General features: G+C 49.5%; 1 protein-coding gene across 1 annotated transcript; it reads left to right on the top strand.

Moving 5' to 3' along the window:
- Nucleotides 1–379: 379 nt before the first annotated feature.
- Nucleotides 380–16000, top strand: kcnk6 (potassium channel, subfamily K, member 6). The gene is made up of 3 exons (XM_085973325.1): nt 380–1083; nt 11433–11828; nt 14048–16000. Exons 1-3 carry the CDS (start codon nt 765–767, stop codon nt 14302–14304), a joined length of 972 nt encoding a protein of 323 aa, XP_085829451.1. The 5' UTR covers nt 380–764; the 3' UTR covers nt 14305–16000.
- The last annotated feature ends 10632 nt before the right edge of the window (nt 16001–26632 follow it).

The raw sequence follows: 26632 nt of genomic DNA, 5'->3' as shown, positions 1-26632 counted from the left end.
CCTCCGTGGCCTCGCCCCTCCTACCTATCTCTGTAACCTCCTCCAGCCCCACAACCCCCCGAGATATCTGCACTCCTCTAATTCTGCCCTCTTGAGCATCCCTGATTATAATCGCTCCACCATTGGTGGCCGTGCCTTCTGTTGCCTGGGCCCTAAGCTCTGGAATTCCCTCCCTAAACCTCTCCGCCTCGCTACCTCTCTCTCCTCCTTAAAACCTACCTCTTTGACCAAGCTTTTGGTCACCTGCCCTAATTTATCCTTATGTGGATCGGTGTCCAATTTTTTTTTGTGTCTTAAAATACTCCTGTGAAGCGCCTTGGGACGTTTTACTATGTTAAAGGCGCTATAACAAGTTATTGTTGTCGTAAATATTGGCCCAGGACACCGGGGAGAACTCCCCCTGCTCTTCTTCGAAATAGTGGCCCGTGGGATCTTTTACGTCCACCCGAGAGAGCAGACGGGACCCTCGGTTTAACGTCTCATCCGAAAGACGGCACCTCCGACAGTGCGGCACTCCCTCGGCACTGCACTGGGAGTGTCGGCCTTGATTTTTTTGCGCTCAAGTCCCACAGCGCCTTCTGACTCAGAGGTGACACTACAGGAAAAAAAATAAATGACAGGGTGTACATTACAGGAAGAGTGAGATCTCCGGCGACTCGCAGCGCTATTGGGGCAGGTAACTAGAGGCGGAAACACCATTGTGGGTTGAGAAGTTGAGACTCCAGCCCTCCTCTCCTCTCCCAGCTCAGGGATCCGAAGCTGGGATGGCGTGCAGCGGCTCCTCGTCCCTGCTGCTGCCGCTGCTGATTCTCTTCTATCTGTGTTACCTCCTGCTGGGGGCCCTGATCGTGTCGCTGGTGGAGCGGCCCCACGAACGCAGGCTGCGGGAAGAGCTACGGCTGCTCAAGAGCCGCTTCCTCAACAGCAGTTCCTGCCTGGCCGAGACCGACCTGGAAAGCTTCTTGGAGCGGGCGCTGGCAGCCGACAGATACGGTGTCTCCATTCTCAGTAACACTTCCCACAACACCAACTGGGATTTCTCTTCAGCCTTCTTCTTCGCCAGCACTTTGATCACCACAGTGGGTGAGTGGGGGAAAGTTCTTTGTATAAAAAAAAGTTATATTTAACAAAAAAAAAAGTTTTTCAAAAGTTTGGAAAACTTTTCAAAAACTTTTTTGCATATGTTTCCATAGCATTCTGCTCAGCCAAGTTAACAGATGGGAGACTAGAAACATAGAAGATAGGAGCAGGAGTAGGCTATTCGGCCCCTCGAGCCTGCTCCACCATTCAATGAGATCATGGCTGATCATCCAAATTCAGTACCCTGTCCCTGCTTTCTCCCCATATCCCTTGATCCCTTTAGCCTTAAGAAATATATCCAACTCCTTCTTGAATATATTTAATGAATTGGCCTCAACTGCGAGGAGACATGTTTTTTTTTCATTCAGGGAGTTGTGACCTGAAAGGGCGGTAGAAGCGGAATCAATCATAACTTTCAAAAAGGAATTGGATAAATATTTGAAAGGGAATTTTAAAAACTTGCAGGGCTGTGGGGAAAGAGCAGGGGAGTGGGACTATTTGGGTAGCGCCTTTCACGATCTCAGGATGTCCCAAAGCGCTTTACAGCCAATGAAGTACTTTTTTTGAAGTGGAGTCACTGTTGTAATGTAGAAAACGCGGCAGCCAATTTGCGCACCGCAAGCTCCCACAAACAGCAATGCGATAATGACCGGATCATCTGTTTATAGTGATGTTGGTTGCGGACTTGTGGGAGGAGTCAGCCGAGGCATGTCCAGGCATGTACACAGTGGAATACAAACAGTGGTTTACCACATTCACCCCTTGTTTAAAATTGAGTCCGGCGGGGTGAAGTGTATTAAAAGTTAGTGTATTGGAGTCTCTCCGGAGGTCTTGCCTGCCGCTGTGATTGGCGTGGCGACGGCAGGGGTAGTGGAGCTTCCGGCGTCGAGTCCTGCGTGGGCTGTGGCACAGGCGTGTCGTCCTCGTAGATGTCGAGCGGGTCGCGGGGCCCAGGCCTGCCGTCTGCTGGGGCTGGATATCGGATCGTGGGGGGGGGGGTGGTAGTGAGTAGTGGGTTACTGCGGCCCCCGAGGGTGCAAGGTCTCTTATGGAGACTGTGTCCTCCCGCCCGTCCGGGTATGCAATGTAAGCATACTGGGGGTTGGCGTGGAGGAGGTCGACCCTCTCGACCAGGGGGTCCGTTTTATGGGTCCTCACGTGCCTTCTCAGTAGGACCGGCCCTGGGGACGTCAGCCATGGCGGTAGCGATGTCCCCGATGTGGACTTCCTTGGGAAGACAAACATTTTCTCATGAGGGGTGGCGTTAGTGGCAGTGCAGAGCAGTGACCGAATAGAGTGGAGCGCATCGGGGAGCACATCCTGCCAGCGGGAGGTTGGAAGGCCCCTAGACTTTAAGGCTAGCAGGGCGGCCTTCCAAACTGTCGCATTTTCTCTTTCCACCTGTCCGTTCCCCCGGGGGTTGTAACTGGTGGTCCTGCTTGTGGCAATACCCCTAGTTAGCAGGTACTGACGGAGTTCGTCGCTCATAAACGATGAGCCCCGGTCGCTATGGATATAGCTGGGGAAACCGAACAGGGTGAAGAGGTCGTTCAGACATTTAATGACCGTGGCACTGGTCATGTCCGGGCAGGGGATGGCGAACGGGAAACGGGAGTACTCATCAATAATATTGAGGAAGTACACATTGCGGTCGGAGGAGGGGAGAGGCCCTTTAAAATCAACGCTCAGGCGCTCGAAGGGGCGAGTGGCTTTTATCAGGTGGGCCCTGTCTGGTCTATAAAAGTGCGGTTTGCACTCAGCGCAGACTTGGCAGTTCCTGGTCATGGTCTACATGCAGAATTCTGTAAAAGTATCCTCCGGACTCAAAGGAAAACAGTAAACAATGCATGCAGGGCGGAACTAGGCCAATATCCATTAATAATCACTATCCAAAAAAGAGCCACCAAATTTTGGAATCACCTACAAATGAGCAACCCCCAATGCTATCACTACGATGCCCTGAAATGCCAAGAGCTGACCATAAAGAAGAATACCCTCAGTCAACTAGTCCTGGGACTCAGTGAAGTAACTACTAACAATACTAACAATAACCAGCCCCAGGACAGTGACAGGGTAACACAAAGAATTCGACCCAACACAATCGTCGCTAAGCAAAAGGAAAAATATCTGACATATTGGGCAGAAACAACAAAAACCCAAAGCAAACTCAATTGCTACTTGGCCTTAAACAGACAATACAACATAGCTGATTACCTGACCATGGTAAAGGATAACAAACTGAGAAGAACCTTGACAAGGTACAGACTTAGCGAACATAGCCTAGCGATCGAAAAAGGCAGACACAGGCAGACCAGGCTGCCAAGAGAAGACAGGATATGCGCTCACTGCAGTCAGGGAGTAGTAGAGACAGAGATGCACTTCCTCACAGCCTGTGGAAAATATCAGGGCATCAGGGAGAATTTCTACCAAAAATTCTCACAAATATGCCCTGAATTCAGAAATCTGAATGACAACCAAAAACTCCCATTCCTACTGGGGGAGGAGAGAAGCTGTGTAACACTGGCGGCACACTATGTTACAGCTTGCCATGAACAGAGGGACAACCAGTAAACTAAGAAAAGAGTATATATAAACAAGGCGAATGTATATTTATACACTCGGGGATATACCTGTTTATACACTGTATGAATAGAACTGCGTTTATGTGTTGAACCATAAATGTATTTTGATGCTTTGGCAACATAAGATGTACCTTATCATGCCAATAAAGCGATTTGAATTTGAATTTGAATGGCGGAGCAGGCTCGAGGGGCCGAATGGCCGACTCCTGCTCCTATCTTCTATGTTTCTATGAGATTAACTGAGGTGTATAAAATTATGAGGTGCCTAGATAGAGTTTTTTTTTCATTTGTTTATGGGATGTGGACGTCGCTGGCAATGCCAGCATTTATTGCCCATCCCTAATTGCCCTCGAGAAGGTGGTGGTGAGCCGCCTTCTTGAACCGCTGCAGTCCGTGTGGTGAAGGTGCTCCCACAGTGCTGTTAGGGAGGGAGTTCCAGGATTTTGACCCAGCGACGATGAAGGAACGGCCGATATATTTCCAAGTCAGGATGGTGTGTGTGACTTGGAGGGGAACTTGGAGGTGGTGGTGTTCCCATGCGCCTGCTGCCCTTGTCCTTCTAGGTGGAAGAGGTCGCGGGTTTGGGAGGTGCTGCCGAAGAAGCCTTGGTGAGTTGCTGCAGTGCATCTTGTAGATGGTACACACTGCAGCCACTGTAGAGTGGATAGGAAGGGCCTATTTCCCTTAGCAGAGAGGTCAATAACCAGGGGGTGTAGATTTAAAGTAATTGGTAGAAGGATTAGAGGGGAGTTGAGGAGAACTTTTTTCACCCAGAGGGTGGTGGGGGTCTGGAACTCACTGCCTGAAAGGGTGGGAGAGGCAGAAACCGTCATCGCATTTAAAAAGTACTTGGATGTGCACTTGAAGTGCCGTAACCTACAGGGCTACAGACCAAGAGTTGGAAAGTGGTATTAGGCTGGAGAGCTCTTTGTCGGCCGGCACGGACACGATGGGCCGGATGGCCTCCTTCTGTGCCGTAACTTTCTCTGATTGTATAAGAGTTCTTCAATTCCTGGAGATGCCAGGCCAATCCTGGAGGGTGGGCAGCCCTAACCCTGCCCAAGTGGCCATTCTTCACGCACGGGCCTCAACAGAGCGGGCCGGCAGGCTATTCGACCGGGGTGGGAGGAGGGCGTGGGGAGGTGCAGACGTCACGATTGGAGCCGGAGCCAGACCCCATCTGGCGTCCACGCTCACTTGGCCGGCGGGGCTCGCCGGTTAGCGGTGGGTCTGGGCACCCAGGCTCTGCCACCCCAGCTGACCTCTGACCTCGGAATCCGGCCTGTGCGCACGACGATGGCGAGGCTCCCGGAGAGCAGCTGGCACTCGGCACCCATAGACCTGAGGAGTTACAGAGCGTCTCGGTCGGATGTTTACGGCCAGCCCCGATTGTATTTATGTTTTTTGTGTTTGGAGAACACCGCATGGACTTCATCCAGGCGGAACATTCCAGCCGAGCAAACCGCCTCAGACGAACTTTTGTTGTGTACAGTTCCAAACTGTGTCGCCAGCAAAAATACTGCGGATGCTGGGAATCTGAAATAAAAACAGAAAATGCTGGACACGCTCGGCTGGTCAGGCAGCATCTGCGGAGAGAGAGAAATGGAGTTAACACATCTCAGGTCGAGTTAACAGCTCCAGCTTTTCCCAGTTCTGACGAAGGGTCATCGACCTGAAATGTTAACTCTTGTTTCTCTCTCCGCTTGATGCTGCCTGACCGGCTTAGCATTTCCAGCATTTCCCGTCTTTATTCCAAATTGTGTCAGGATCCTTTCTGAGGGAGAGGGGGGTTCAGGGGGAGGGTTAGAGGGGAAAGGGGTGGGGTGAGGGGTGAGAGGGGAAGTTGCGGTGAGGGGGATGGGTGGCGGAGGTGCTCAGGAGTCTGCGGTCCTAAGATAAGGCATTTCTATAGCGCCTTTCACAACCTCAGCACGTCCCAAAGCGCTTTACAGCCAATTAATACTTTTGAAGTGTTGTAATGTGGGAAACGCAGCAGCCAATTTGCGCACAGCAAGCTCCCACAAACAGCAATGTGATAAACGACCAGATCATCTGTTTTCGTGATGTTGATTGAGGGATAAATATTGGCCCAGGACACCGGGGAGAACTCCCCCTGCTCTTCTTCGAAATAGTGGCCGTGGGATCTTTTACATCCACCGGAGAGAGCAGACGGGGCCTCGGTTTAACGTCTCATCTGAAAGACGGCACCTCCGACAGTGCGGCGCTCCCTCAGCACCGCACTGGGAGCGTCGGCCTAGCTTTATGTGCTCAAGTCCGATGCTGGTTAATTGTGCTTGTGGTTGTTGGCGGCCTCTGTCGCTCAGGCCCGAGGGCCGGGCATCGGGCTGTTTTTTTTTTGTTCAACGTGTCATGCCTGTGGGGCGGAAGCCGAGTGGGAACAATCTGCTCCACGCCCTTTGCCTTTGTGTGTGCAGTCCGGAATGATCACACGTCTGAGTGCTGAGCCTGCACAGCTGAACTGGAGCTGGAGCAGAGCCTGTTGGCACGTTCCCGGCTTCACTGATGGCGAGCGGAGCCACATTTTTAAGTGTCACAAACAATGGCAGCCAAGAGCTGCACCTTAGTGTCCTCAACCCTCTAGTAATTGTCCTCGAGTCCACAGACATACGAACATAAGAAACACTATTAAGAAACATACATAGAAACATAGAAGATGTTTCCCATCTGGCCCCTCGAGCCTGCTCCGCCATTCAATGCGATCATGGCTGATCATCCAAATTCAGTACCCTGTCCCTGCCTTCTCCCCATATCCCTTGATCCCTTTAGCCGTAAGAAATATATCTAACTCCTTCTTGAATATATTTAATGAATTGGCCTCTACTGCCTTGTGTGGCAGAGAATTCCACAGGTTCACCACTCTCTGGGTGAAGAAATTCCTCCTCATTTCAGTCCTAAATGGCTTACTCCTTATCCTTATGTAAGAAGTCACACAACACCAGGTTATAGTCCAACAGCTTTATTTGAAATCACAAGCTTTCGGAGCGCTACTCCTTCTTCAGGTGAAGTGGAGAAATGCATAAAGACACAGCTTATATAGTCAGATAATCATGTCAGATGTTTACAGGTAACCTTTCCAACTGCCATTTATCACACCTCGGCAGAGAGATAATCACAGCAGTCAAAGGTGTGAATGGTGTCCAAACAGGTCAGTCAGGGAAACATTACATCAAAGAACAATGAGGTGGGGTCACAAGGGGTCAAATATTGCAGATGCTGGGGTCTGTATGAAAAACAAAAAAACAGACAAAAAACATTTTTTTTGGCTGGAAATCACAGCAGGTCCGGCCGCATCTGTGTAGAGAGAACAAGCCAATGTCGACTCGAGTCTGGATGACCCTGCGTCAGGTGGGGTTACATGTAGCGTGACATGAACCCAAGATCTCAGTTAAGGCCGTCCTCATGGGTGCGGAACTTGGCTATCAGTTTCTGCTCGACGATTTTGCGTTGTCGTGTGTCTCGAAGGCCGCCTTGGAGAATGCTCACCCGAAGATCGGAGGCTGAATGTCCTTGACTGCTGAAGTGTTCCCCGACTGGGAGGGAACACTCCTGCCTGGCGATTGTTGCGCGGTGTCCGTTCATCCGTTGTCGCAGTGTCTGCATGGTCTCGCCGATGTACCATGCTCCGGGGCATCCTTTCCTGCAACGTATGAAGTAGACAACGTTGGCCGAGTCACATGAGTATGTACCATGTACCTGGTGGGTGGTGTCCTCACGTGTGATGATGGTATCTGTGTTGATGATCTGGCATGTCTTGCAGAGGTTGCTGTGGCAGGGTTGTGTGGTGTCGTGGTCGCTGTTCTCCTGAAAGCTGGGTAATTTGCTGCGAACGATGGTCTGTTTGAGGTTAGGCGGCTGTTTGAAAGCGAGTAGTGGAGGCGTGGGGATGGCCTTAGCGAGGTGTTCATCGTCATCGATGACATGTTGAAGGCTGCAAAGAACATGGCGTAGTTTCTCCGCTCCGGGGAAGTACTGGACGATGAAGGGTACTCTGTTGGTTGTGTCCCGTGTTTGTCTTCTGAGGAGGTCTATGCGATTTTTCGCTGTGGCCCGTCGGAACTGTCGATCGACGAGTCGAGCGTCATATCCCGTTCTTACAAGGGCGTCTTTCAGTGTCTGTAGGTGTCCATCGCGTTCCTCCTCGTCTGAGCAGATCCTGTGTATTCGCAGGGCTTGTCCATAGGGGATGGCTTCTTTAACGTGGTTAGGGTGGAAGCTGGAGAAGTGAAGCATCGTGAGGTTGTCCGTGGGCTTGCGGTAGAGTGAAGTGCTGAGGTGTCCGTCTTTGATGGAGATTCGTGTGTCCAGGAATGAGACCGATTCTGAGGAGTAGTCCATGGTGAGTTTGATGGTGGGATGGAACTTGTTGATGTTATCGTGTAGTCTTTTCAGTGATTCTTCGCCGTGGGTCCATAGGAAGAAAATGTCGTCGATGTATCTGGTGTATAGCGTTGGTTGGAGATCCTGTGCAGCGAAGAAGTCTTGCTCGAACTTGTGCATGAAGATGTTTGTGTATTGGGGTGCGAATTTGGTCCCCATGGCTGTTCCGTGTGTTTGGGTAAAGAACTGGTTGTCGAAGGTGAAGACATTGTGGTCAAGGATGAAGCGGATGAGTTGTAGGATGGCGTCTGGAGATTGGCTGTTGTTGGTGTTGAGTACTGAGGCTGTCGCAGCGATGCCGTCATCGTGGGGGATACTGGTGTAGAGTGCCGAGACGTCCATCGTGGCGAGGAGTGTTCCTGGTTCAACTGGTCCGTGGGTGCTGAGTTTCTGTAAGAAGTCTGTAGTGTCCATCTGTAAACATCTGACATGATTCTCTGACTATATAAGCTGTGTCTTTATGCATTTCTCCACTTCACCTGAAGAAGGAGCAGCGCTCCGAAAGCTTGTGATTTCAAATAAAGCTGTTGGACTATAACCTGGTGTTGTGTGACTTCTTACATTTGTCCACCCCAGTCCAACTCCGGCATCTCCACACCATGGCTCCTTATCCTTAGACTGTGACCCCTGGTTCTGGACTCCCCGGCCATCAGAAACATCCTTCCTGCATCTAGTCTGTCCAGGCCTGACAGAATTTTATAGGTTTCGATGAGATCCCCTCTCAATCTTCTAAACTCCAGCGAGTATAAGCCTAATCGACCCAATCTCTCCTCATACGTCATTCCTGCCATCCCAGGTATCAGCCTGGTGAATCTTCGCTGAACTCCCTCCATGGCAAGAACATCCTTCCTCATATAAGGCGACCAAAACTGCACACAATACTCAAGGTGTGGTCTCACCAAGGCCCTGTACAACTGCAGCAAGACATCCTTGTTCCTGTACTCGAACCCTCTTGTCAGGCACACGGCCCCTCGAGCCTGCTCTGCCGATCATGGCTGATCTTCGACCTCAACTCCACTTTCCTGCCCGATCTCCATATCCCTTGATTCCCCTAGAGTCCAAAAATCTATCGATCTCAGCCTTGAATATACTCAACGACTCAGCATCCACAGGCCTCTGGGGCAGAGAATTCCAAAGCAGGGACAGGGCACTGAATTTGGATGATCAGCCATGATCTCATTAAATGGCGGAGCAGGCTCGAGGGGCCGAAGGGCCTACTCCTGCTCCTATCTTCTATGTTTCTATGTTTCAAAGATTCACCACCCTCTGAGTGAAGAAATTCCTCCTCATCTCAGTCCTAAATGGCCGACCCCTTATCCTGAGACTGTGACCCCCTAGTTCTAGACTCTCCAGCCAGGGGGAAACATCCTCTCAGCATCTACCCTGTCAATCCCCCTCAGAATCTTTTATGTTTCAATAAGATAACATAAGAAATAAGAGCAGGAGTCGGTCATTTGGCCCCTCGAGCCTGCTCCGCCATTCAATAAGATCATGGCTGATCTGATCTTGGCCTCAACTCCACTTCCCTGCCCGCTCCCCATAACCCGCGACTCCCTTACCGTTCAAAAATCTGTCTATCTCCACCTTAAATATATTCAATGACCCAGCCTCCACCGCTCTCTGGGGAAGAGAATTCCAAAGATTCACGACCCTCTGAGAGAAGAAATTCCTCCTCATTTCCGATTTAAATGGACGACCCTTTATTCTGAAACCGTGCCCCCTCGTTCTAGATTTCCCCACGAGGGGAAACATCCTCTCAGCATCTACCTTGTCGAGCCCCCTCAGTATCTTGTATGTTTCAATAAGATCACCTCTCATTCTTCTAAACTCCAATGAGTATAGGCCCAGCCTGCTCAACCTTTCTTCATAAGTCAACCCCTTTCATCCCAGGAATCAACCGAGTGAACCTTCTCTGAACTGCCTCCAATGCAAGTATATCCCTCCTTAAATAAGGAGACCAAAACTGTACGCAGTACTCCAGGTGTGGTCTCACCAACGCCCTGTACAGTTGTAACAGGACTTCCCTACTTAATACTCCACCCCTTGCAATAAAGGCCAACATTCCATTTGCCTTCCTAATTACTTGCTGTACCTGCATGCCAACTTTTTTGTGTTCCATGTACGAGGACCCCCAGATCCCTCTACCGCAGCATTTTGTAGTCTCTCGACCATTTAAATAATAATTTGCTTTTTTATTTTTCCTACCAAAGTGGATCACCTCACATTTTTCTGGACTCCAGAGAGTATCGGCCCAATCTACTCAATCTTTTCTCATAGGAAAACACTCTCATCCCAGGGCTCAGCCATCAAGGGTTAGCCTCCTGGGCAATGCTTCCAGCAGCCCTGGAGAGCAATTGTTAAAAAGAAATTGTTTTGTTTCATTTTTTTTGAACTTTTATATTTATGAGCTATAAAAATATTGGAGATGGGAATCAAAGACTGCTTTGGCTGACGGTCAAGAGTCATCCAATCAGGTAAAGGAGAGTCTGTTCGCCTTCCAATTGGTGTGGGGGGTGGGGTCCAGTGACGATGGATGTGTTAGGGGACCAATGGCGTGTTTGTGGCGGGGGGGGGCCTAGTGATGATGGATGTGTTAGGGGACTAATGGCGTGTGTGTGGGGGTGGGGCCTAGTGATGATGGATGTGTTAGGGGACCAATGGCGTGTGTGTGTGGGTGGGGCCTAGTGATGATGGACAGGTCAGGTGACCAATGGTGGGCTTTTGGAAGCGGGCGTGTTCATTCTTCATAGCTGAGACACGTTAGCCGTGGCTCAGCGGGCAGCACCCTCGCCTCTGAGTCAGAAGGTCGTGGGTTCCAGTCCCCACTCCAGAGACTTGAGCACAATAATCTAGGCCGACGCTCCCAGTGCAGTGCTGAGGGAGTGCCGCGCTGTCAGAGGTGCCATGTTCTGGATGAGACGTTAAACCGAGGCCCCGTCTGCTCTCTCAGGCGGATGTAAAAGATCCCGCGGCCACTATTTCGAAGAAGAGCAGGGGGAGTTCTCCCCGGTGTCCTGGGGCCAATATTTATTCCTCAATCAACATCACTAAAAACAGATATAACAACAGAAAACACTGGAAAGACTCAGCAGGCCAGGCAGCATCCGTGGAGAGAGAAACAGAGTTAACGTTTCAGGTCGAAGACCTTTCACTAAAACAGATGATTTGGTCATTTATCACATTGCTGTCTGTGGGAGCTTGCTGTGCGCAAATTGGCTGCCGCGTTTCCCACATTACAACAGTGACTACACGTCAAAAAGTACTTCATTGGCTGTGAAGCGCTTTGGGACGTCCTGAGGTGGTGAAAGGCGCTATAGAAATGCAAGTTCTTCATTATTTTTTATAATTTAAGTAAAAATTTCTGCTCTGCAGGTTACGGCCACACGACTCCGCTCTCCAATGGGGGCAAGGCTTTCTCCGTCGTCTTTGCTGTCGTGGGCGTCCCCCTGACGATGCTGGTTCTCACGGTGATTGTCCAGCGGCTCATGGTCTTCCTGACGTACCGGCCCATCCGCCTGTGTCAGGAGAGGCTCGGCTACACCAAGCAGCAGGTGACCCGGGTCCACTTCCTCCTCCTGCTGCTGCTGGTCCTGATCGCCTTCTTCCTCATCCCCTCCGCCATCTTCAGCGCCATCGAAACCACTTGGTCCTTCTTCGACGCCTTCTATTTCTGCTTCATCTCCCTCACCACCATCGGCCTGGGCGACTATGTTCCCAGGGAGGCGACCATACAGGCACTGCGTCCGCTCTACAAGATATCGGTCACCTGTGAGTAACGGCTCATTGGCTGGGGTCGCACTCGGGTATAACGTTAGGAATACATCTCTCTCTCTCCTCTCTCCCCCGTCTCTCTCTCCCCCGTCTCTCTCTCCCCCGTCTCTCTCTCCCCCGTCTCTCTCTCTCTCCCCCGTCTCTCTCTCTCTCCCCCGTCTCTCTCTCTCTCCCCCGTCTCTCTCGCCCCGTCTCTCTCTCTCGCCCCCGTCTCTCTCGCCCCCGTCTCTCTCTCTCGCCCCCGTCTCTCTCTCTCGCCCCCGTCTCTCTCTCTCGCCCCCGTCTCTCTCTCTCGCCCCCGTCTCTCTCTCTCGCCCCCGTCTCTCTCTCTCGCCCCCGTCTCTCTCTCTCGCCCCGTCTCTCTCTCTCGCCCCCGTCTCTCTCTCTCGCCCCCGTCTCCCTCTCTCTCGCCCCGTCTCCCTCTCTCTCGCCCCCGTCTCTCTCTCTCGCCCCGTCTCTCTCTCTCGCCCCGTCTCTCTCTCTCGCCCCCGTCTCTCTCTCTCGCCCCCGTCTCTCTCTCTCGCCCCCGTCTCTCTCTCTCGCCCCATCTCTCTCTCTCGCCCCCGTCTCTCGCTCTCGCCCCCGTCTCTCGCTCTCGCCCCCGTCTCTCTCTCTCGCCCCCGTCTCTCGCTCTCGCCCCGTCTCTCGCTCTCGCCCCCGTCTCTCGCTCTCGCCCCCGTCTCTCGCTCTCGCCCCCGTCTCTCGCTCTCGCCCCCGTCTCTCGCTCTCGCCCCCGTCTCGCCCTCGCCCCCCGTCTCTCCCTCTCCCCGTCTCTCCCTCTCCCTCTCTCCCCCTATTTGTCCCCTTTCTCCCTCTTCCTCTCTCTCCCTCTTCCTCTCTCTCCCTCTTCCTCTCTCTCCCTCTCTCCATTCTCACTCTCCCCCTCTCTCCCTCTCTCTCCACCCCTCTCTCCACCCCTCTCTGCCCCTCTCTCTCTCCCCCTCTCTCTCTCCCCCTCTCTCTCTCCCCCTCTCTCTCTTCCTCTCTCCCCCTCTCTCTCCCCCTCGTTGTCCCCTTTCTTCACCTGTCTCTTTCTCTCCCCCTTCTCCTCTCTATATATATCTGTCTATCTCTTTCTATTGATCTCACACGTGTTTGAGCTTGCTCAAATCCTCTGATTGGCTCTAATCCCACAATCTCTCTCTGAGTAGTCCCGAGGACTGATGATGTGGCCAAAACGTGCAACGTACGTAAATTAATTGTTTCTGCCATTGGATGAAAAAATGGAGATGGGGGAGAATCTCCTCTGCTGTCAGTCAGCCCCACCGAGGTATTTAGGTTCTTCCGTTAAATAAAGAACCTGCATTTATATAGTGCCTGTCACGACCTCAGGACGTCCCAAAGCGCTTTACAGCCAATGAAGTACTTTTGAAGTGTAGTCACTGTTGTAATGTGGGAAACGCAGCAGGCAAGTTGCGCACAGCAAGCTCCCACAAACAGCAATGTGATAATGACCGGATCATCTGTTTTAGTGATGTTGGTTGAGGGATAAATATTGGCCCCAGGAGAACTCCCCCTGCTCTTCTTCAAAATAGCGGCCGTGGGATCTTTTACGTCCACCCGAGAGGGCAGACGGGGCCTCGATTGAACGTCTCATCCGAAAAACGGCACCTCCGACAATGCAGCACTCCCTCAGCACTGCACTGGGAGTGTCGGCCTAGATTTTTGTGCTCAAGTCTCTGGAGCGGGACTTGAACCCACGACCTTCTGACTCCGAGGCGAGAGAGAGCGACCCACTGAGCCACAGTGGGGAAGCTGGATAAACACATGAGGGAGAAAGGAATAGAAGGATACTTTGATAGGGTTAGACGGAGTAAGGTGGGAGGAGGCTCGTGTGGAACATAAACACCGGAATGGACTGACGTAATAAAACTCACTACGCACTTGGTTTGAGCGTAAAGCAAGGCTTTAATCAACTTGTTTCAGAACATGGAGGTCTAGTTGTACTTCACTAGTTCCTTGTCTTTACAAAATGCCCCTGGCAAGCCGGGGCCAACGCCCAAGTATTTATACTCCTTGGACGGCGCCACCAGCTGGCCGTCCAGTGTTATTTCATAGGTAGTTTCTCGATGATGAGATTTATGACATGGACCAGTTTGGCCGAATGGCCTGTTTTTTGTGCAGTAAAATTCAATGTCATTGGGTTGCCTGAAATGCTGGTGACCAGTCCCTGAGCCGGTGAATAATGCTTAACGGTTTTTTTTTAACTCCTGCAGTCTACCTGCTGTGTGGCCTCACCATGATGCTGCTCCTGATCCAGACATTCCACAAGGCAGTGGGCCTGCATGGCCTGACCCACATCTTCGACCTCCCACTGGCTGACGACGACGGGGAGGAGGACGAGGAGATGGTCCTACACCGGGCGGACCCCCGCCCCTCCCCGCAGAGCAACGGGCTGAAGGACGACCCCCAGTTCCGGAGCCGTGCCGAGCTCCCTTCCTACGACTCCATTCTGCCCTCCGTCAACCGGTGACAGAGCGAGAGGCCAGGGCACCTCCCTCCAGTGGCGGAACCAGCGAATGGGGAAGGTGGCGGGGGGGAAGGGTCAGGGGTGAGGGTTCATGACCTCTACGCCCAATCAATTTGAGGTCGGCCAATGCGGATTCGGGGCGGGCGGAGGGGGACCTCCATTTTGCTCCCAGAAATCTATCTCTTTCCCACGTTCGACCTCCACCTACGGCCTGGAGTTCCCGGCAAGGCTTTGGGTCTCGGCCATGTCGCCATTTCCCGGTTGCCAACTTGGCCAAATCTCGAGTTCGGGCCCTCCCCTCGCCCCAATTCTGCCCAACCTACCTCCGCCACGGCCTCGCTCCCTGGCAGCCTAGTCCCACCTTTCCTTTAAGATCTTGCAGATGGTTGGATTGCCACCGCGAAAGGCCGTCGCCACTCCAGATTGTGGGCTCATATATTTAATCATTGTAATCGTTTTTAAAAAGGGACAAAACGTTTAAAGAATTGGCCAAGCTGACGGCTCGGTGGGCAAAGGCGTCATCGGGTGGAGCACTGAGCCACCCAGACCAGGAAGAGAGCAGCGTGCCTCACCGGTCTCCGCTGGGGTCGCCAGTCTCTGCTGGGGTGGGCAGTAGGGCTGCTACAGCTGGTCTTGGTGCTCCTGGAATAGAGAGGGAGAATCGGGCCATCGTTTCCGGCTCCTGATGACTATCCTGTGACCCTGGCTGGGTGTTGGGAATGGCTGTGATGCCCCCGGTAGTCGAATAGCCAGCCAAATCTTGGTAGAAGAGCAGGAGAGTTCTCCCTGGTGTCCTAGCCAATATTTATACCTCAACCAACACCACTAAAACTGATTATCTGGTCGTTATCACATTGCTTTCTTTCTTTATTTCTTTCTCCCTCCTTCCCTCTTTCTTTCTCCTTTTCTACTTCTCTCTTTCCCTCCCTCCCTTTTTCTTTCTCTCTTTCTTTCTCCCTCCCTCCCTCCCTCTCTTTCGCTCTTTCTTTCTCTCTTTCTTTCTCCCTCTCTCCCTCCCTCTCTCTTTCGCTCTTTCTTTCTCTCTTTCTTTCTCCCTCTCTCCCTCCTTCCCTCCCTCTCTCTTTCTCTCTCTCTCTCTCTCTTTCTCCCTCCCTCCATCCATTCCTGGGACAACCTCCAGTCTATTCGGCCCAACAATTTGGAATTCCCTCCCTTAGCCTCTCCACTTCTCTCCCCTCCTTTTTAAAAGGCACCTGAAAACCCATGTTTTCGACCAAGCTTTCAGCTCCCTCCCTCGCTCGCTCGCTGTTCACTTGCCCGTCTTATTTCCATTTGTGAAGTGCCTCGGGGCATCGAAAGGTGCTCACCGAATGAGACGGCACAGGGGGAGGCCATTCGGCCCATCGTGCCCGGTGTGTTATTATTGCCCTGAGCTCACCCGTGAAGAATGGGCACTCGGGGGTGGGGAGGGGGGGAGGTGCGGGTGAGGTATCGAAGGCTAGCTGGCATGCACGGAACTGTACCCCTCAACACCTTCAGGAGACGAGAAGAGGAACTGAAACGGGTATTAGCGTTGATGACCCTGCCTATGGCTGCATTCACTGAGCATAAGGTTGGGTTGCCAACTCTGGATTGACGTAGTCCTGGTGGTTTTACCTCCTGTCTTCAAGTGCACCGGCCCCATCAAACAGCCTTCTCCAATATTTTTAGAACTAATAAATGAGGAAAAAGCACACCATTTTTTTGTTGTTGATAAATGTCCCTACCATTTTTTTACTCCCTGGGTCAAATGTCCTGAAGATTAACCTTCAATTCCTGGAGGGGTTGGCAACCTGTGAGGGGACTGCACTTTGGTAGCTGACTGTATTCGTGACTGACGTTGTTTTTCTGTTTAATGCGTTATTCCTGATGTCAAAGTGACCTCGTGCTGTGAGTAACAATTTATTTTCAGCGTGTGACTGTTCATGTCAGTATAATTTGGATAATGACTGTGTCTACGCCTGTTCAGACGCACACAGGAGTTACAGAGACGAGGGGCATCTTTATACTCAATCCTCTTGCCTCTCTCACAGCCCGGGGATTAGATGTCTGGCCAGTCTTACCTGTGTGTGCAATGTGGCTGGGGGCAAGATATGAGCTAATATGGTTCGATCTTTTCAAAGAGCCTTCAGGTCTTGACTAGGGATAGGAGCAGCAACTAAAGGCAAACCAGGAAAATGTCACACACACACCACGTGTCTGCATTTGAATGCTGATCGCCCATTTAAAAAAAATTCATTCTTGGGATGTGGGCGTGCCCATAGAAACATAGAAGATAGGAGCAGGAGTAGGCCATTCGGCCCCTCAATGCGATCATGGCTGATCATCCAAATTCAGTACCCTGTCCCTGCTTTCTCCCCATATCCCTTGATCCCCTTAGCCTTAAGAAATATATCTAACTTCTTCTTGAATATATTTAATGAATTGGCCTCAACTGAGTTGGATATATTTCTTAAGGCTAAAGGGATCAAGGGATATGGGGAGAAGGCAGGGACAGGGTACTGAATTTGGATGATCAGCCATGATCTCATTGAATGGCAGAGCAGGCTCGAAGGGCCGAATGACCTACTCCTGCTCCTATCTTCTATGTTTCTATGTCTTCTGTGGTAGAGAATTCCACAGGTTCACCACTCTCTGGGTGAAGAAATTCCTCCTCACCTCAGTCCTAAATGGCTTACCCCTTATCCTTAGCCTGTGACCCCTGGTTCTGGACTCCCCCTGCCATCGGGAACATCCTTCCTGCATCTAGTCTGTCTAGTCCTGTTAGAATTTTATAAGTTTCAATGAGATCCCCCCTCATTCTTCTAAACTCTAGTGAATATAAGTCTAATCGACCCAATCTCTCTTCATACGTCATTCCTGCCATCCCAGGTATCAGTCTGGTGAATCTTCGCTGCACTTCCTCCATGGCAAGAACACCCATCCCTAATTGCCCCTCGAGAAGGTGGTGGTGAGCCGCCTTCTTGAACCGCTGCAGTCCGTGTGGTGAAGGTGCTCCCACAGTGCTGTTAGGGAGGGAGTTCCAGGATTTTGACCCAGCGACGATGAAGGAACGGCCGATATATTTCCAAGTCAGGGTGGTGTGTGACTTGGAGGTGGTGGTGTTCCCATGCGCCTGCTGCCCTTGTAGGTCCAGGTGGTGGAAGTCCCGAATGTTAGTGCAAAATTCTCTCTCGAGGGAGATTGCCAATTAGGTGTTGCATTTATGCCCTGGGCCCAGTTCTACTTGAAACTGGTTTGAGGTGGTCCAAATTTATTTTATGAAAGTCCCTTATAGCCAGCTCACAATAGAGACTTTCAACCCATAAGACAGCAACTCGCCAAGGCTTCTTTGGCAGCACCTCCCAAACCCGCGACCTCCACCACCTAGAAGGACAAGGGCGGCAGGCGCTTGGGAACACCACCACCTCCAAGTTCCCCTCCAAGTCACACACACCATCCTGACTTGGAAATATGTCGGCCGTTCCTTCATCGTCGCTGGGTCAAAATCCTGGAACTCCCTCCCTAACAGCACTGTGGGAGCACCTTCACCACACGGACTGCAGCCGTTCAAGAAGGCGGCTCACCACCACCTTCTCGAGGGCAATTAGTGATGGGCAATAAATGCCAGCCTTGCCAGCGACGCACATATTTGAAGAGTGAAGTAAGTTAAAAGTTTGGGATGGAATTGAATCCAGTTCGTGGAAGAGCAAAGTCAGCCTCCAACCCAAGGCAAGAGCCAATGCCCCACACTTCATTACAACAGCCGACTCCGGAATAAGATGACATTTTAAACCCAATCAGACGAAGTTAGGCTCCGTTCAGTACCTCAGCATGAAGTCACAGTGTTCCAGACACTTGATTCCAGTTCTCGATGGGTTAATGCGTGGTGCGCCACTGGGCGACATACACCAGGATGGTCTCGCTATGTTCCTGTAGTCTACACTAAGGCGGCTGGGCCAACTGGGCGCTACAGTTGGACTCGGTACCCCTGAGCTAAAGAAGGTGGGGGGGAGGGGAAAGGGGCAAGGTCAGTCAGGGTCCCCACCTCCGATCACAATCCAGCGCCCTGCTACTGAAAAAATGATCGTGCTCGGACATTTTGGGCGAGTGCGCCTTCCATGGCTGAATAGCTGTCCGGAGTCACACAGCAAACGATGAGTGAGGAACTGTACCCCAGCAAAGGTCAGTGCCTTCAGGGGGAAGAGGCGAGAACTGGGGGGGGAAATTTTTCTTTAAAATCATAACCACTTCTGTGTGAGAGAGCGCGTTGCAATTTTGGGGAAGAGGGGTGTTTAGCAATCGTGAGGATGGATTGCCGTGGGCGAGTTGGTATGTGTTTTTTTAAATGAATGTAAATAGAACAGAGGTTATGTTACAACTGTATAAAACACTACTTAGGCCACAGCTAGAGTACTGCGTGCAGTTCTGGTCACCACATTACAGGAAAGATGTGATCGCACTAGAGAGGGTGCAGAGGAGATTTACCAGGATGTTGCCTGGACTTGAGAATTTTAGCTATGAGGAAAGATTGGTGAGGCCTGGGGTTGTTTTCTTTGGCACAGAGGAGGCTGAGGGGAGACTTAATTGAGGCAGATAAAATTATGAGGGGTCTAGATAGAGTGGGTAGGAAGGACCTATTTCCCTTAGCAGAGAGGTCAATAACCAGGGGGCACAGATTTAAAGTAATTGGTCGGAGGTTTAGAGGGGAGTTGAGGAGAACTTTTTTCACCCAGAGGGTGGTGGGGGTCTGGAACTCACTGCCTGAAAGGGTGGTCGAGGCAGAAACCCTCATCACATTTAAAAAGTACTTGGATATGCACTTGAAGTGCCGTAACCCACAGGGCTACGGACCAAGAGCTGGACCGCTCTTTGTTGGCTGATGGGGCTGAATAGCCTCCCTCTGTGCTGTAAATTTCTATGATTCCAGAGAGACAAATGCGAGCGCAGGAAAACGCACGTTAATGAATAAAGCCGCTGTGTTAAAGGTGCTTGGTGTCAATCATTCTAACTCGATAAGTCTGGCGGGCGGGGTGCAGTCAAGTGGTTCTTTCCGCACTTTCGCTAATCAGTTATAAAAAATATTGGAATAACAACAGAAAATGTTGGAAATACTCAGCAGGTTAGGCAGCATCCGCGGAGAGAGAAACAGAGGTAACGTTTCAGGTCTGGGGCCCCTTCATCATGGAAACATAGAAGATAGGAGCAGGAGTCGGCCATTCGGCCCCTCGAGCCTGCTCCGCCATTCAATGAGATCATGGCTGATCATCCAAATTTAGTACCCTGTTCCTGCCTTCTCCCCATATCCCTTGATCCCTTTAACCTCAAGAAATACATCCAACTCCTCCTTGAATATATTTAATAATGAATTAGCCTCAACGGCCTTCTGTGGTAGAGAATTCCACAGGTTCACCACTCTCTGGGTGAAGAAATTCCTTCTCATCTCAGTCCCTTATCCTTAGACTGTGACCCCTGGTTCTGGACTCCCCCGCCATCGGGAACATCCTTCCTGCATCTAGTCTGTCTAGTCCTGTTAGAATTTTATAAGTTTCAATGAGATCCCCTCTCATTCTTCTAAACTCCAGCAAGTATAAGCCTAATCGACCCAATCTCTCTTCATACGTCATTCCTGCCATCCCAGGTATCAGTCTGGTGAATCTTCGCTGCACTCCCTCCATGGCAAGAACATCCTTCCTCAGATAAGGCGACCAAAACTGCACACAATACTCAAGATGTGGTCTCACCAAGGCCCTGTACAACTGCAGCAAGACATCCTTGCTCCTGTACTCGAACCCTCTCGCTATGAAGGCCAACATACCATTTGCCTTCTTAACCGCCTGCTGCACCTGCATGCTTACCTTCAGCGACTGGTGCACTGGAAAAAGCTGGAAATGTAACAGATACTAAGCAGGTGCAGAGACCGCGTGGTGAGGGGGGTTTAGGAGGGGAGGAAGGAATTGAAAGAACATACTGTGCTTATCTAAGAGGCAGGAAAGATAAAATGTTGCAAATGGGAATGGCAAAAATCATACAGCATGAAAAATGGGGGCAGGGATTATGATCTGAAATTGTTGAACTCGATGTTGAGTCCAGAAGGCTGTAAAGTGCCTAATCGAAAGGTGAGGTGCTGTTCCTCGAGCTTACGCTGAGCTTCATTGGAACAGTGTAAGAGGCCGAGGATGGTGAGGTCAGAGCGGGAGTGGAGCGGAGAATTAAAGTGACAGGCGACCGGAAGCTCTGGGTCCCCCTTACGGACTGAACGGAGGCGTTCCGCAAAGCGCTCGCCCAATCTGCGTTTGGTCTCCCCAATGTAGAGGAGACCGCACCGTGAGCAGCGAACACAGTGTACTAGATTGCGAGAAGTACAAGTAAATAAAAATATTGGAGTTGGGCCAAAGGCTGTGCGCGACTGACGGTCAAGAATTATCCGGTCAGGTAACGAAGAGTCTGTTCGCTTCCGATTGGCCGCGGGGAAGGAGGTGCGCCGCGAGGACGGGCGTGCCGGGCGACCAATGGCGGGAAGCCTGGGGGCTGGTTGGCGGTGGGCGAACCGTGTGACGCACCCTCCAGGAACACGTCCAGCGGGAGTTGGCAACCCAAAGCTCAGGCGGCCGGAATGTGGAATTCCCAGCCTCAACTTTCCGTCGAAGCCGAAACCCATAAATTCTTTCAAACGATTACAAAGTTGCTCCAAGAGAAAAGGAATGTTAGTCAAGACCTGCCAGGACGATACCAGAACTGAGAGGTTCTAACTAGCATGGAAAGACCGAACAGGCTGGGGCTCTGTTCTCTAGGAAAGTGAAGGCTGAGGCGTGACCTGATAGAGGTCTTTAAAATTTAATAAAGGGTTCGATAGGGTAGACATGGAGAAGATATTTCCCCTTGTGGGGCAGACCAAACCTTGGGACCATCAATATAAGATAGTCGCTAAGGAATTCAGGAGAAACTTCTTTACCCAGAGAGAGTGGTGAGAATGTGGAACTCGCTACCACAGGGAGTGGTTGGGGCGAATAGCAGAAATGCACTTAAGGGGAAGCTAGATAAACACATGAAAGAAAGAAAGACTTGCATTTATATAGCACCTTTCACAACCACCGGACGTCTCAAAGCGCTTTACAGCCAATGAAGTAGAGTCACTGTTGTAATGTGGGAAACGCAGCAGCCAATTTGCACATAGCAAGATCCCACAAACAGCAATGCTGATAATGACCAGATCATCTGTTTTTTTTAAAATGTTGGTTGAGGGATAAATATTGGCCCCAGGACACCAGGAAGAACTCCCCCCTGCTCTTCTTCGAAATAGTGGCCGTGGGATCTTTTACGTCCACCTGAGAGAGCAGACGGGGCCTCGGTTTAATGTCACATCCGAAAGACGGCACCTCCGACAGTGCAGCACTCCCTCAGCACCACACTGGGAGTGTCAGCCTAGCTTTATGTACTCAGGTTTCTGGAGTGGGACTTAAACCCACAACCTTTTGACTCAGAGGCAAGGGTGCTACCAACTGAACCACAGCTGACACATTAGAGAGAAAGGAATAGAAGGTTATCTTGCTCGGGTGAGGTGAAGGGTGGGCGGAGGCTGGTGTGGAGCATAAACACCGGCATGGACCAGTTGGGCCGAATGGCCTGTTTCGGTGCTGTACAGTCTATGTAACTCGGTCTCCCGTGGCATTGTACACATGGAGCCAACATTAGATATAATCATCAGGTGATGTGCGCAGATGAAGATCAGGCATTGTCTCCTTATTTTTACCTTTCGAATGTAAATACCAGTGCCCACATTTATAATGGGAACTGGCTCGGTCTGTTCTGTTTTAATGGCACCATCAGGCCAGTGGTTGCACTCCAGCGCCTCCATTGGGGGGAGGAGATAATTACAGCGTGACAAGTTTAAATAGGCAGGTTCCACGAGGAAGTCAAAACCGAATGTAGCCATCACGTGGTGCAGAGTTAGAGTTTGATGGATAATTGCAACGAGACCTGCAAATGTAATTCATATATCGTGCCCTAATTTTTAGATCTCCATTATATCATAGGAATCGACAATGGATAAAGTTGACAGAAAGTGCATGGAGATTTAAGATTTTTAATACAGTTTGCATTGCATTGGACAGTGAGGGTCTGTTTAATTGCATTGCATGGGGCAGTGAGGTGATATTTAATTGCATTGCATGGGACAGTGAGGCGATATTTAATTGAATTGCATGGGGCAGTGAGATGATATTTAATTGAATTGCATGGGGCAGTGAGGCGATATTTAATTGAATTGCATGGGGCAGTGAGGTGATATTTAATTGCATTGCATGGGGCAGTGAGGTGATATTTAATTGCATTGCATGGGGCAGTGAGGTGATATTTAATTGAATTGCATGGGGCAGTGAGGTGATATTTAATTGCATTGCATGGGGCAGTGAGGTGATATTTAATTGCATTGCATGGGGCAGTGAGGCGATATTTAATTGCATTGCATGGGGCAGTGAGGCGATATTTAATTGAATTGCATGGGGCAGTGAGGTGATATTTAATTGCATTGCATGGGGCAGTGAGGTGATATTTAATTGCATTGCATGGGACAGTGAGGCGATGTTTAATTGCATTGCATGGGACAGTGAGGCGATATTTAATTGAATTGCACGGGACAGTGAGGCGATATGTAATTGCATTGCATGGGGCAGTGAGGCGATATTTAATTGCATTGCATGAGACAATGAGACGATGTTTAATTGCATTGCATGGGACAGTGAGGCGATATTTAATTGAATTGCACGGGACAGTGAGGCGATATGTAATTGCATTGCATGGGGCAGTGAGGTGATATTTAATTGCATTGCATGGGACAGTGAGGCGATATTTAATTGCATTGCATGGGGCAGTGAGATGATATTTAATTGAATTGCATGGGGCAGTGAGGTGATATTTAATTGCATTGCATGGGACAGTGAGGCGATATTTAATTGCATTGCATGGGGCAGTGAGATGATATTTAATTGAATTGCATGGGACAGTGAGGCGATATTTAATTGAATTGCACGGGACAGTGAGGCGATATTTAATTGCATTGCATGGGACAGTGAGGCGATATTTAATTGAATTGCACGGGACAGTGAGGCGATATGTAATTGCATTGCATGGGGCAGTGAGGTGATATTTAATTGAATTGCATGGGGCAGTGAGGCGATATTTAATTGCATTGCATGGGGCAGTGAGATGATATTTAATTGCATTGCACGGGACAGTGAGGCGATATTTAATTGCATTGCATGGGACAGTGAGGCGATATTTAATTGCATTGCATGGGGCAGTGAGATGATATTTAATTGAATTGCATGGGACAGTGAGGCGATGTTTAATTGCATTGCATGGGGCAGTGAGATGATATTTAATTGAATTGCATGGGACAGTGAGGCGATGTTTAATTGCATTGCATGGGGCAGTGAGATGATATTTAATTGAATTGCATGGGACAGTGAGGCGATGTTTAATTGCATTGCATGGGGCAGTGAGATGATATTTAATTGAATTGCATGGGGCAGTGAGATGATATTTAATTGAATTGCATGGGGCAGTGAGGTGATATTTAATTGCATTGCATGGGACAGTGAGGCGATGTTTAATTGCATTGCATGGGACAGTGAGGCGATATTTAATTGCATTGCATGGGGCAGTGAGATGATATTTAATTGAATTGCATGGGACAGTGAGGCGATATTTAATTGCATTGCATGGGACAGTGAGGCAATGTTTAATTGCATTGCATGGGGCAGTGAGATGATATTTAATTGCATTGCATGGGACAGTGAGGCGATATTTAATTGCATTGCATGGGGCAGTGAGATGATATTTAATTGCATTGCATGGGGCAGTGAGGTGATATTTAATTGCATTGCATGGGACAGTGAGGCGATGTTTAATTGCATTGCATGGGACAGTGAGGCGATATTTAATTGCATTGCATGAGACAATGAGACGATGTTTAATTGCATTGCATGGGACAGTGAGACGATGTTTAATTGCATTGCATGGGACAGTGAGGCGATATTTAATTGAATTGCACGGGACAGTGAGGCAATATGTAATTGCATTGCATGGGGCAGTGAGGTGATATTTAATTGCATTGCATGGGACAGTGAGGCGATATTTAATTGCATTGCATGAGACAATGAGACGATGTTTAATTGCATTGCATGGGACAGTGAGACGATGTTTAATTGCATTGCATAGGACAATGAGGCGATATTTAATTGCATTGCATGGGGCAATGAGGTGATATTTAATTGCATTGCATGGGACAGTGAGGCAATATTTAATTACGTTGCATGGGACAGTGAGGGTCTGTTTAATTGCATTGCATGGGACAGTGAGGCGATATTTAAATGCATTGCATGGGGCAGTGAGGCGATATTTAATTGCATTGCATGGGGCAGTGAGGCGATATTTAATTGAATTGCATGGGGCAGTGAGGCGATATTTAATTGCATTGCATGGGAGAGTGAGGTGATATTTAACTGCATTGCATGGGACAGTGAGACGATATTTAATTGATTTGCATGGGACAGTGAGGCGATATTTAATTGCATTGCATGGGAGAGTGAGGTGATATTTAACTGCATTGCATGGGACAGTGAGACGATATTTAATTGATTTGCATGGGGCAGTGAGGCGATATTTAATTGCATTGCATGGGGCAGTGAGGTGATATTTAATTGAATTGCATGGGGCAGTGAGGCGATATTTAATTGCATTGCATGGGAGAGTGAGGTGATATTTAACTGCATTGCATGGGACAGTGAGACGATATTTAATTGATTTGCATGGGGCAGTGAGGCGATATTTAATTGCATTGCATGGGGCAGTGAGGTGATATTTAATTGCATTGCATGGGACAGTGAGGTGATATTTAATTGCTTTGCATGGGGCAGTGAGGCGATATTTAATTGCATTGCATGGGACAACGAGACGATGTTTAATTGCATTGCATGGGACAGTGAGACGATGTTTAATTGCATTGAATGGGACAATGAGGAGATAATTAATTGCATTGCACGGGGCAGTGAGGTGATATTTAATTGCATTGCATGGGACAGTGAGGCAATATTTAATTACGTTGCATGGGACAGTGAGGCGATATATAATTGCATTGCATGGGACAGTGAGGCGATATTTACTTGCATTGCATGGGACAGTGAGGCGATGTTTAATTGCATTGCATGGAACAGTGAGGCGATATTTAATTGCATTGCATGGGACAGTGAGACGATGTTTAATTGCATTGCATGGGACAGTGAGGCGATGTTTAATTGCATTGCATGGGACAGTGAGGCGATATTTAATTGCATTGCATGGGACAGTGAGGCGATATGTAATTGCATTGTATGGGACAGTGAGGTGATATTTAATTGCATTGTATGGGACAGTGAGGTGATGTTTAATTGCATTGCATGGGACAATGAGACGATGTTTAATTGCATTGCATGGGACAGTGAGGCGATGTTTAATTGCATTGCATGGGACAGTGAGGCGATATTTAATTGCATTGCATGGGGCAGTGAGGTGATATTTAATTGCATTGCATGGGACAGTGAGGCGATATGTAATTGCATTGTATGGGACAGTGAGGTGATATTTAATTGCATTGCATGGGACAGTGAGGTGATATTTAATTGCATTGCATGGGATAGTGAGGCGATATTTAATTGCATTGCATGGGACAATGAGACGATGTTTCATTGCTTTGCATGGGGCAGTGAGGCGATATTTAATTGCATTGCATGGGACAATGAGACGCTGTTTAATTGCATTGTATGGGACAATGAGACGATGTTTAATTGCATTGCACGGGGCAGTGAGGCGATATTTAATTGCATTGCATGGGACAATGAGGCGATATTTAATTGCATTGCATGGGGCAATGAGGTGATATTTAATTGCATTGCATGGGACAGTGAGGCAATATTTAATTACGTTGCATGGGACAGTGAGGGTCTGTTTAATTGCATTGCATGGGACAGTGAGGCGATATTTAAATGCATTGCATGGGGCAGTGAGGCGATATTTAATTGCATTGCATGGGGCAGTGAGATGATATTTATTTGAATTGCATGGGGCAGTGAGGCGATATTTAATTGCATTGCATGGGACAGTGAGGTGATATTTAATTGAATTGCATGGGGCAGTGAGGCGATATTTAATTGCATTGCATGGGGCAGTGAGGTGATATTTAATTGAATTGCATGGGGCAGTGAGGCGATATTTAATTGCATTGCATGGGAGAGTGAGGTGATATTTAATTGCATTGCATGGGACAATGAGGTGATATTTAATTGCATTGCATGGGACAATGAGGCGATATTTA

The sequence above is a fragment of the Somniosus microcephalus genome, chromosome 34 (genome assembly GCF_052327205.1).
Source record: "Somniosus microcephalus isolate GS21.2 chromosome 34, FLI_Smic_1.0, whole genome shotgun sequence".
Taxonomy (NCBI): Eukaryota; Metazoa; Chordata; class Chondrichthyes; order Squaliformes; family Somniosidae; genus Somniosus; species Somniosus microcephalus.
Note: the sequence above shows the minus strand (reverse complement) of the source record. Positions and strands in the feature narration are given on the sequence as shown.

Bases quoted from the DNA above. Each gene is read 5' to 3' on its own strand.
- kcnk6 (XM_085973325.1), top strand. From the start codon at position 765: ATGGCGTGCAGCGGCTCCTCGTCCCTGCTGCTGCCGCTGCTGATTCTC. The intron at 1,084-11,432 runs GTGAGTGGGGGA...TCTGCTCTGCAG, and splicing joins CACTTTGATCACCACAGTGG to GTTACGGCCACACGACTCCG. The intron at 11,829-14,047 runs GTGAGTAACGGC...TAACTCCTGCAG, and splicing joins CTACAAGATATCGGTCACCT to TCTACCTGCTGTGTGGCCTC.